Below are 13,137 nucleotides of genomic sequence, written 5' to 3' on the forward strand. Positions count from 1 at the left end.
TTTCGTAGTTAGAGCCATTATGCCGATGAATGCCCGTCTGCAATACTAAAAACCAGTTTTTGCTTCCCTAAACCCTCCTGTTGTGTTTCGCAAAGCGAAGGTAATCCCATTTCCGTCAGAAATCCTCCAGAGCTCCAAGTCGAAAACAATTCATGTGCAGCAATTTATTCCGAGGATGAGCTCAGACGGCTGGCTTTGTACAAGCGTCCCATCTTGGCTTCCCAAACGGATCCCACACGCCGCGTTGGATGACAGGAAAATGTTTTTAAAAGTGCAGGGCGTCTGCCCGCCTGCCCGTCTGAAATGTTCATTAACATTCCGGAGCTGAGTCTCAGCTGTGGGAACGCAGACAGATTTTCCGATGGACCAGCTGGCGGATGGCAGCGTCGGCGTCGTCACGGAAGTAGTCCATTGTGTTCTTATGGTGTTCAAATAGTGGCCCCCGGTCCGACACTTGTGGACCCGTTTGGTGAGTTTGCTAACCAAAACAGCAGCACCCACTGAGGCATGTTGTCTCAGCTGTCTTCGTACACCTTGGACTGGTGGCCAGCCAATCCCAGGGCACATATAGACAAACAACCATTCAAACTCACATTCATACCTATGGACAATTTCGAGTGGCTAATTAACCTAGCATGTTTTTGGAATGTGGGAGGAAACCGGAGTACCCGGAGAAAATCCACGGGGAGAACATGCAAACTCCACACAGAGATGCCCGAGAGTGGAATTGAACCCTGGTCTCCTAGCTGTGAGGTCTGCACGCTAACCACTCAACCACCGTGCAGCCCTTTTTTTGTTATTATTATTATTATTTTTCATTCATTCCTTCTTTCTTTTCGGTCAAGAGGCGGGGTACACCCTGGACTGGTGGCCAGCCAATCCCAGGACACATATAGACAAACAACCATTCACACTCACATTCATACCTATGGACAATTTGGAGTGGCTAATTAACCTAGCATGTTTTTGGAATGTGGGAGGAAACCGGAGTACCCGGAAAAAAAACCCACGCATGCACGGGGAGAACATGCAAACTCCACACAGAGATGGCCGAGGTTGGAATTGAACCCTGGTCTCCTAGCTGTGAGGTCTGCACACTAACCACTCGTGCCGTGCCGATAACTGAGACATATAACAAGCTACTAAAGAAGCCAAAGATCTACCACTTCCACATGGAATGGGAGGAATATTTTTTTTCAATTCCATCATGTGGGAGATGCCATGGACTGAAATATATGGGGTATTATCATATAAGATACAATAACTACACGGCACTTATTATTATTTACATATGTTTTGACTAAAAATAAAACATATGCTACTAGAAGCACCGATCAATTATTAAGTAAAGCCTGTCCTGTAATAATCAACACCCCCCCCGCCCCCCCGCTCCCTACCCCATCCCAGGACTGTATGTACAGTATTGCATGCACATGCCACCATTTTTAGCAATAGCACATGATGTATATATATGTATATATATTTTTAGCTGTAATGACCGCCTGCATATGTCGCATGAATAGACTTCCCCAGTGTAAATAATAAATAATAAATAATAAATAATAAATAATAAATAATAAATTATAAATTATAAATTATAAATTATAAATTATAAATTATAAATTATAAATTATAAATTATAAATTATTATTAAATTATAAATTATTATTAAATTATAAATTATTATTAAATTATAAATTATTATTAAATTATAAATTATTATTAAATTATAAATAATAATAAATAATAAAGTGTCCCATTCACTTCCAGTTCAGTATTGAGTGTTTTTGACTCTTTATGGCCTCCGTTGATGAAAGTCAGCGTATGTTGTTATTGTATATACACAACATAATGCAAAAACAACAACAATAATAACCCACTATGGATGTCTTGGGTAGCTACATGGTGGATCTTTGAGTCTTTAGGACCCCCATACTTCAGCTTTGTAATGACAAAGACTATGGTCTGGACTGCGGAGTACATAATGGACTAGGTGTAAGTCTGGACCCCGAATTCAGAGGCGTAAAATGGTAATGGTAATGGTAATGGTAATGGTAATGGTAATGGTTTAATTTCATTTGAACATGCGTCAGATTACAATTGAATGCATCACATAATCAGTTCCCAGTTCCACATGTCCAAAAGGAGTAGGAAGAAGCAAAGCTTATTAAATCCTACCCCTCCATCTGGTACTTTTACAATCACTAACTGTTACATTTGTTCACTTCCTGCTTTCCTAATATAGTTTAAATTTAAAATTAAATTAAATTAAATTAAATTAAATTAAATTAAATTAAATTAAATTAAATTAAATTAAATTAAATTAAATTAAATTAAATTAAATTAAATTAAATTAAATTAAATTAAATTAAATTAAATTAAATTAAATTAAATTAAATTAAATTAAAGCAATATGTAATTTACATATTCAATTAAATCAAATTAAAGCGATATGTAATTTACATATTAATATTAATTTAATTTAATTTAATTTAATTTAATTTAATTTAATTTAATTTAATTTAATTTAATTTAATTTAATTTAATTTAATTTAATTTAATTTAATTTAATTTAATTTAATTTAATTTAATTTAATTTAATTTAATTTAATTTAATTTAATTTAATTTAATTTAATTTAATTTAATTTAATTTAATTTAATTTAATTTAATTTAATTTAATTTAACTGCTTGTATTGTTTCTTGAATTGTCTCATCGTTGTGCATTGTTTGATTTCCTTACTCAATCCATTCCATAGTTTGATTCCACATACTGAAATGCTATGGCTAGCATAACGTAGTCCTAGCATAGAAGTGTTTCAAATGTACTTCTTCCCTGAGATCATATTTCTCCTCTCTTGTAGAGAAGTATTGGATGACATTTTTAGCTAATTGTTTTTTATTTTTAGCCTTATGCGTTATTTTAGCTGTTTGAAAATGAACTATATCAGCAAGTTGAAGTATTTGTGATTTTAGAAATAAGGAGTTAGTATGCGGTAGGCGGCATTATGAATTATCCTTACTGGCCTTTTTTTGCAGTACATTTAGCCAGTGAAGATTGCTTTTATAGTTATTAGCCCATATTTCTACACAATAAGTAAGATATGGTAGAACCAGAGTGTGGAGTGATTTCAAATTTTGCTTTGTTCAATACTGAAATATTGTATAAATACAGAAAGCTTTCTAGATCTTCCAGATTGTGCACTTTTTTCTGCAGTTGACAAATTGCGTGTTGAATACTATAAATTTCTTCCAGGTGGAGTTCGAGGACGTGATAGCGGAGCCGGACGGTACCCACAGCTTGGATGGCGTCTGGAAGCTGAGCTACACCACCTTCACCGTGTCCAAGTACTGGTGCTACCGCATCCTGTCGGCCATATTCGGCATCCCCGTGGCTCTGCTGTGGGGCTTCCTGTTCGCCTGCATCTCCTTCTGCCACATTTGGGCGGTGGTGCCGTGCATCAAGAGCTGCCTGATCGAGTCGCAGTGCGTCAGCCGCATCTACTCCCTCTGCATTCAGACCTTCTGCGATCCTTTCTTCGAAGCCTTGGGCAAGATCTTCGGCAGCGTGCGCGTGGCACTGCGCAAAGAAGTCTAAAAACTTGTTAAATGCGAATGTCGGATGAGCTCTGATATCTTTTTCTACAACACATATTCCAAAAAGTACACTTGCTGATTTGGTTTTTCTTTAAAAAAAAAAAAAAAAAAAAGCCTTAAAAAGACTTAAATTTTTTTTTTAATCTGATCATTTATTATTTATGGCAGCGGAGCCCAAAACTTGTAAGCAGCAGTTGTATTTTTTTTTTTTTTACATTCTAAAAATATATTTAAAACACCATAAATTGAAAAATCATCAGTAATTGAACAAGAATAAAGTACAAATATGAAGAGAAAAAAATTGTAATATTATGAGGAAAAATAATGTCACTTTGGTAGCATAAAGTTAAAATATTCCTAAGAAAAACATTTTTTTTTTTCAATTCATAATATGTGAAAGAAACAAAACAAGACATTGTTATGGAATATTAGGTTGGGGGAAATGTATGGTAATAAAGTCTGAATATTATGACAAAAAATGATCACGATTATTCAATAAAGCTGAAATATTTTGGGGAAAAAAGTGGAGATGCCGTTTGTTTTGAAATATATATCATTTCTTAGTATTTGGTTTAAAAAATATGAAAGTGCGAGGAAAATTATTGTCACTTTGGTAGCATAAAGTTGAAATATTCCTAAGAAAAAATTTTTTTTTTTCCAATTTATAATATGTGAAAGAAACAAAACAAGACATTATTATGGAATATTAGGTTGGGGAAAATGTATGGTAATAAATATTAAATATTATGACAAAAAAATGATGAAGATTATTCAATAAAGCTGAAATATTTTGGGGAAAAAAGTGGAGATGCCGTTTGTTTTGAAATATTTATCATTTCTTAGCATTTGGTTATAAAAAATATGAAAGTGCGAGGAAAATTATTGTCACTTTGGTAGCATAAAGTTGAAATATTACTAAGAAAAAAAACTTTTTTTTCAATTTATAATATGTGAAAGAAACAAAACAAGACATTGTTATGGAAAATTAGGTTGGGGAAAATGTATGGTAATAAATATTAAATATTATGACAAAAAAATGATGAAGATTATTCAATAAAGCTGAAATATTTTGGGGAAAAAGTGGAGATGCTGTTTGTTTTGAAATATATATCATTTTTTAGTATTTGGTTTAAAAAATATGAAAGTGCGAGGAAAATTATTGTCACTTTGGTAGCATAAAGTTGAAATATTCCTAAGAAAATTTTTTTTTTTTTTCAATTTATAATATGTGAAAGAAACAAAACAAGACATTGTTATGGAAAATTAGGTTGGGGAAAATGTATGGTAATAAAGTGTGAATATTATGACAAAAAAATGATGAAGATTATTCAATAAAGCTGAAATATTTTGGGGAAAAAAGTGGAGATGCCGTTTGTTTTGAAATATATATCATTTCTTAGCATTTGGTTTAAAAAATATGAAAGTGCGAGGAAAATTATTGTCACTTTGGTAGCATAAAGTTGAAATATTACTAAGAAAAAAAACTTTTTTTTCAATTTATAATATGTGAAAGAAACAAAACAAGACATTGTTATGGAATATTAGGTTGGGGAAAATGTATGGTAATAAATATTAAATATTATGACAAAAAAAATGATGAAGATTATTCAATAAAGCTGAAATATTTTGGGGAAAAAAGTGGAGATGCCGTTTGTTTTGAAATATTTATCATTTCTTAGTATTTGGTTTAAAAAATATGAAAGTGCGAGGAAAATTATTGTCACTTTGGTAGCATAAAGTTGAAATATTACTAAAAAAAAAAACTTTTTTTTTCAATTTATAATATGTGAAAGAAACAAAACAAGACATTGTTATGGAATATTAGGTTGGGGAAAATGTATGGTAATAAATATTAAATATTATGACAAAAAAATGATGAAGATTATTCAATAAAGCTGAAATATTTGGGGGAAAAAAGTGGAGATGCCGTTTGTTTTGAAATATATATCATTTCTTAGCATTTGGTTTAAAAAATATGAAAGTGCGAGGAAAATTATTGTCATTTTAGTAGCATAAAGTTGAAATATTACTAAGAAAAAAAACTTTTTTTCCAATTCATAATATGTGAAAGAAACAAAACGACACATTGTTATGGAATATTAGGTTGGGGAAAATGTATGGTAATAAAGTGTGAATATTATGACAAAAAAATGATGAAGATTATTCAATAAAGCTGAAATATTTGGGGGAAAAAAGTGGAGATGCCGTTTGTTTTGAAATATATATCATTTCTTAGCATTTGGTTTAAAAAATATGAAAGTGCGAGGAAAATTATTGTCATTTTAGTAGCATAAAGTTGAAATATTACTAAGAAAAAAAATACTTTTTTTTTATATATGAAAGTGTGTCCTTTTATTTTCCATTATGTGGCCCTCACAGTAAAAATGATGCATTCATGGTTCGACACGGCAACAACAACAACAACAACAAAAGCCTGCTAAGCTAACTTCAAGCTAAGTTTCAAAGCAAAATAAATTGTTTTTTTTTTAGTTCCTACTACAAAAGCGTGAAGACGCTCTGGGCTGAGAAGAAAATATGCTCCGTAAAATCTGTTATTTTGGGGGATTAGGAGACGACCCAGGAAAGCTCACTAAGCCACACTTTGAAAACCCCTGAAAATCCCTCAATGCTTGGAAAAAAAAAAGCTTTTTCAACATGCTAGACAATATTTGACCGGAGGATTTGGAGGTGTGCTAAGCTAGCTCCTTCGCTGTATCATATTCGGAATCAAATAAATTCCCAAATGATGGATGTTTGGTGGTTGACTAAGGCCTATTATTGATACATATTTACATATATTCGACTTCTATGTAGTACTGTGCTTACGATAGGCATCAGAAATGTTAGATTTCCTTCCGAGCTTCTCATTCTGTGTGGAAGTGGTATTTGTGGCATCGCTGGCATCGTGTCTCAAATGTAATACACATTGTTTATTTACATTTACCACATCGCCATCTACTGGCTTGGCATGCACAGTGCGCCTTTTACGACCTCATTGTGGTATATAAATGTGGTATATAAATGTGGTATATAAATGTGGTATATGAATGTGGTATATATATATGGTATATATATGTATATATATGTATAGGCGGGCCATATTGAAACACTTGGCGGGCCGGATGTGGCCCCCGGGCCGTAGTTTGCCCACCCCTGGTCTAGACTCTGGCTTTCAAAGCACACGACCCACTAGAGGCTGCTGTCGAGCCTTTTAGTATCGTCTCTTATTATTCTGTTCATTTATTCAGTTATTTTTTAATACGTCACAGAAGGAAAAAAACGTCCCTCAATGGGAATTCTGAATTATGGCATAGAAATTGGAAATTGTGTAAAAAATATATACATAAATTAAGAGAGAAAAAGTCTTGATTGTGAAGTTGAGAGATAAAGACTCAAAGTTACGTTTAAAAAAAAATCACATTCATGACTTAGGAAAGTGAGAATTATAAGATAAATAATCAAAGTAATGAGATTTAAAAAAATAAATAAATAAAAGTAAAAAAAAAAAAAAAACCAAATAATTCAAATTCCAATTTAAAATATACGTATGTCCAAATAATTTAGTATTAAAAGTATTAAAATTCAGAGTTTAAATGGTCCTAATTTTGATATTAAAAACCCCAAATAGTGAGATTTAAAAGTCCAAAAAAATTAAAATCAAATCATCCAATTCCAATTTAAAATATACGTATGTCCAAATATTTTTTATTAAAAGTATTAAAATTCAGAGTTCAAACGGTGCTAATTTTGATATTAAAAACCCCAAATAGTGAGATTTAAAAGTAAAAAAAAAAAATAAAAACCAAATAATTCAAATTACAATTTAAAATATACGTATGTCCAAATATTTTTGTATTAAAAGTATTAAAATTCAGAGTTTAAAAGGTCCTAATTTTGATATTAAAAACCCCAAACAGTGAAATTTGAAAGTCAAAAAAATAAAAATCAAATAATTCAAATTCCAATTTAAAATATACGTATGTCCAAATATTTCTGTATTAAAAGTTTAAAATTCAGGGTTTAAAAGGTCCTAATTTTGATATTAAAAACCCCAAATAGTGAGATTTAAAAGTAAAAAAAAAACCCAAATAATTCAAATTCCAATTTAAAATATACGTATGTCCAAATATATTTGTATTAAAAGTATTAAAATTCAGAGTTTAAAAGGTCCTAATTTTGATATTAAAAACCCCAAATAGTGAAATTTAAAAGTCCAAAAAAATAAAAATCAAATCATTCAAATTCCAATTTAAAATATACGTATGTCCAAATATTTTTCTATTAAAAGTATTAAAATTCAGAGTTTAAAAGGTCCTAATTTTGATATTAAAAACCCCAAATAGTGAAATTTAAAAGTCCAAAAATAAAAAATCAAATAATTCAAATTCCAATTTAAAATATACATATGTCCAAATATTTTTGTATTAAAAGTATTAAAATTCAGAGTTTAAAAGGTCTTAATTTTGATATTAAAAACCCCAAATAGTGAAATTTAAAAGTCCAAAAAAAATAAAAATCAAATAATTCAAATTCCAATTTAAAATATACATATGTCCAAATATTTTTGTATTAAAAGTATTAAAATTCAGAGTTTAAAAGGTCCTAATTTTGATATTAATAACCCCAAATAGTGACATTTAAAAGTCCAAAAAAATAAAAATCAAATCATTCAAATTCCAATTTAAAATATATGTATGTCCAAATAATTTTGTATTAAAAGTATTAAAATTCAATATAAATATTTAATATAAATATTAAAATTAAAAGTATCCCACCTTTCTCCCAAAGTCATCTGGGATAGGCTCCAGCATCCTCCTGTGAGGACAAGTAGCAATGAATAAGACAATAATATTACCATTAGTAAATATATGTTAGCATTAGTTCCATTTGAAATATAAATATGGATTTATCATATTAAAATACCAGTATACATCAAATAAATACATGCCCTTTCTTTGGTTGTACTGCAGTATCCCAAGTGGGTCGGTCCATACAGATCATTTACTGCATTCATATCATAAAATGAATCATTACTACTGTTGGATGATTATTAAATGATAGAAATAAGGGAAATTAGCCATGAATGCCCCCCCCCAGCGACGCCATTTTCCTTTAGTATTCAAAGCCCTCCTGCTAAATGGCTGCCATGATTGAGGGCTGTGATTAAGAGTGGACGGAAGGAACCATTCCGAGGACGCTCGCTGACTTCAAATATTTGCCAGGAGTACAAACAAGCATCCCCAAATTCATTGTATCTTAAAATATTACAGAAAAATATGTTTAAAAAATATGTATTCATTGTATTACAACAGCTTAAAGTATGCTTAAAATATTACAAAAAATATGTTTTAAAAATATGTATTCATTGTATTACAACAGCTAAAGTATGCTTAAAATATTACAGAAATTATGTTTAAAAAAATATGTATTCATTGTATTACAACAGCTTAAAATATGCTTAAAATATTACAGGAAAATATGTTTAAAAAATATGTATTCATTGTATTACAACAGCTTAAAGTATGCTTAAAATATTACAGAAAAAATATGTTTAAAAAATATGTATTCATTGTATTACAACAGCTAAAATTATGCTTAAAATATTACAGAAAAATATGTTTAAAAAATATGTATTCATTGTATTACAACAGCTAAAGTATGCTTAAAATATTACAGAAATTATGTTTAAAAAAATATGTATTCATTGTATTACAACAGCTTAAAATATGCTTAAAATATTACAGGAAAATATGTTTAAAAAATATGTATTCATTGTATTACAACAGCTTAAAGTATGCTTAAAATATTACAGAAAAAATATGTTTAAAAAATATGTATTCATTGTATTACAACAGCTAAAATTATGCTTAAAATATTACAGAAAAATATGTTTAAAAAATATGTATTCATTGTATTACAACAGCTTAAAGTATGCTTAAAATATTACAGAAAATATATGTTTAAAAATATGTATTCATTGTATTACAACAGCTTAAAGTATGTTTAAAATATTACACAAAAAATATGTTAAAAAATTATGTATTCATTGTATTACAACAGCTTAAAGTATGCTTAAATATTACCGAAAAAATATGTTTAAAAAAATATGTATTCATTGTATTACAACAGCTTAAAGTATGCTTAAATATTACCGAAAAAATATGTTTAAAAAAATATGTATTCATTGTATTACAACAGCTTAAAGTATGCTTAAAATATTACACAAAAAATATGTTTAAAAAATATGTATTCATTGTATTACAACAGCTTAAAGTATGCTTAAAATATTACAGAAAAAATATGTTTAAAAAATATGTATTCATTGTATTACAACAGCTAAAATTATGCTTAAAATATTACAGAAAAATATGTTTAAAAAATATGTATTCATTGTATTACAACAGCTTAAAGTATGCTTAAAATATTACAGAAAATATATGTTTAAAAATATGTATTCATTGTATTACAACAGCTTAAAGTATGCTTAAAATATTACAAAAAATATGTTTTAAAAAAAGTATTCATTGTATTACAACAGCTTAAAGTATGCTTAAAATATTACAAAAAATATGTATAAAAATATGTATTCATTGTATTACAACAGCTTAAATTATGCTTAAAATATTACAGAAAAAATATGTTTAAAAAAATATGTATTCATTGTATTACAACAGCTTAAAGTATGCTTAAAATATTACAAAAAATATGTATAAAAATATGTATTCATTGTATTACAACAGCTTAAAGTATGCTTAAAATATTACACAAAAAATATGTTTAAAAATATGTATTCATTGTATTACAACATTTTAAAGTATGTTTAAAATATTACACAAAAAATATGTTTGAAAAATATGTATTCATTGTATTACAACAGCTTAAAGTATGCTTAAAATATTACACAAAAAATATGTTTAAAAATTATGTATTCATTGTATTACAACAGCTTAAAGTATGCTTAAAATATTACAGAAAAAATATGTTTAAAAAATATGTATTCATTGTATTACAACAGCTTAAAGTATGCTTAAAATATTACACAAAACATGTTTTAAAAATATGTATTCACTGTATTACAACAGCTTAAAGTATGCTTAAAATATTACAAAAAATATGTTTTAAAAAAGTATTCATTGTATTACAACAGCTTAAAGTATGCTTAAAATATTACAGAAAAATATGTTTAAAAATATGTATTTATTGTATTACAACAGCTTAAAGTATGCTTAAAATATTACAGAAAAAATATGTTTAAAAAATATGTATTCATTGTATTACAACAGCTTAAAGTATGCTTAAAATATTACAGAAAAAATATGTTTAAAAAATATGTATTCATTGTATTACAACAGCTTAAAGTATGCTTAAAATCTTACGCAAAAAATATGTTTAAAAAAATATGTATTCATTGTATTACAACAGCTTAAGTATGCTTAAAATATTACAGAAAAAATATGATTAAAAAATATGTATTCATTGTATTACAACAGCTTAAAGTATGCTTAAAATATTACAGAAAAAATATGTTTAAAAAAATATGTATTCATTGTATTACAACAGCTTAAAGTATGCTTAAAATATTACAGAAAAAATATGATTAAAAAATATGTATTCATTGTATTACAACAGCTTAAAGTATGCTTAAAATATTACAGGAAAAATATGTTTAAAAAATATGAATACACTCCGGATCAAAATGTTAATGAAAAATTGAATTACATTTGGATCTGGAAGATGTTCGTGGGAGTGTTATTTGGCTTTGTTTGATGTTTTGTTTTTATGCTAATTTAGAACAGCCGGATCGGAGCAGGAGGGGATAGAAAAGAAGGAAAAAAGAAACTTAGTTAAAAAATCCTGGGAATTACAGAAAGAAAACTGACAGTTTGGAGGAGATCCCACCTGATTGATTGATGATTTCCACACGGAGCGGGCGTCGTCATGTTCCGGGGTGCGTGGAACAATGGAGAATTCAAGTTGTGCAGGGGCGTCAAACGTCAAATGGCTAAGTTGAGATGTTGATTTTTGTGTCGCTTCCGTTTTGAAACTCCTTAAGATGCTACAGCGCAAAATAGAAATCCTGGAAAATTGGATCAGGAGTGTATTGTGACAAAAAATAAATAAACAAAGAATAAAATTTGCAAAATTAGCTCGCTAAAAAAATTTAGCGAAAAATTAGCGATGTCCGATATTGGCTTTTTTATACGATAACCAACATTATTAACTCTCAATTTCCGATTCGGATATCACCCGATACTGCGATAATGTGTAGCATAGCATAGCATAGCATGTGTTGTGATGCTAGCGGATACAGCTTCAACGATTAGCTTGTCAAGCCGGCTGCAAATAACATGTGAGAAATATTTGGCATTTCTTTCAAAAGTCAACAGTTAACTAAAATTTACTCGAATAAAGTTTTATTTTTTTGAAAACGTTTTGGGTTAAAATGGAGTGGAAAAATAAGATGGGGAGTTTGGCGCTCCAACACCTCCAACAACCTGAGAATTTATTGTCTTTATCACATCCTTTTCTTCACCAGTGACAAACTTGCCAATATGTACAATCTACAGCATATATACAGTATATATGTACAGTATACATATACAGTATAGTCAATATCTTCACATGAAAATGTATGAAAAAATTTACAACAAAAACAAACAAAAATATAAACAAAAATATAAAAAATCTATGAGAAAAAAGTAATTAATTTACGAGAAAAAATGTTGTACATTTACGACAAAAGTCAAAAATTTATGAGAAAAAACTTTGTAAAATATATGAGTAAAATAAAGCCATACATTTATGAGAAGAAAAGATTGCAAAAATTAAGACAAAAATGTTATTTGTGTTGTTATTGTTATGATAAATAAAGTTGTAAATTTACGATAAAAAGTTGTAAATTTACGATTAAAAAGTTGTAAATTTACGATTAAAAAGTTGTAAATTTACGATAAAAAAGTTTACGAGAAAAGTTAATTAGTTGAGAAACATAAAACATGAATAAAGTCATAATATTATGAAAAAAGTCATTAATTTATGATAAAAAAGTTGTAAATTTTACGATAAAAAAGTTAGTAAATTTACAAGAAAAGTTGCAAATTTACGCAGAAAAAAAATGTTGAAAAATATGACTTATGTGACCTTTGCTAATCTGTCTGTGCTCAAATGCTGGGTTTTATTCTCCTTAGATTGCCATGTTTTGTCTCATAAATGTATAACTTTATTTTCATAAATTTATGACTTTAGTCTTGTAATTTTATTAATTTTTCTTGTAATTTTATGAATTTTTTCTTGGAAATTTGTGACTTTTTTTGTAAATATACTACTTTATTCTTGTACATAAACAACATATTTTGTAAATGTATGACTTTTTTCATAATATTATGTCTTTATTCTCATAAAGTTATGACTTTATTCTTGTAAATTTTATGAATTTTTCTTGTAATTTTATGAATTTTTCTTGTAATTTTATGATTTTTTCTTGTAAATTTGTGACTTTTTTTGTAAATATACTACTTTATTCTTGTACATAAACAACATA

General features: G+C 28.4%; 1 protein-coding gene across 1 annotated transcript in view; it reads left to right on the forward strand.

Annotated features, from left to right (window-relative positions):
* cav3 (caveolin 3) overlaps positions 1-5,860 on the forward strand; it is an 8,083-nt gene extending 2,223 nt beyond the window's left edge. The window contains exon 2 of the mRNA XM_058055029.1: positions 3,256-5,860. Coding sequence (XP_057911012.1) covers positions 3,256-3,597 — 342 coding nt within the window. The 3' untranslated portion in view covers positions 3,598-5,860. The remainder of the gene's footprint in view (positions 1-3,255) is intronic.
* The last annotated feature ends 7,277 nt before the right edge of the window (positions 5,861-13,137 follow it).

This window comes from Doryrhamphus excisus, chromosome 18 (genome assembly GCF_030265055.1).
Source record: "Doryrhamphus excisus isolate RoL2022-K1 chromosome 18, RoL_Dexc_1.0, whole genome shotgun sequence".
Classification (NCBI taxonomy): domain Eukaryota; kingdom Metazoa; phylum Chordata; class Actinopteri; order Syngnathiformes; family Syngnathidae; genus Doryrhamphus; species Doryrhamphus excisus.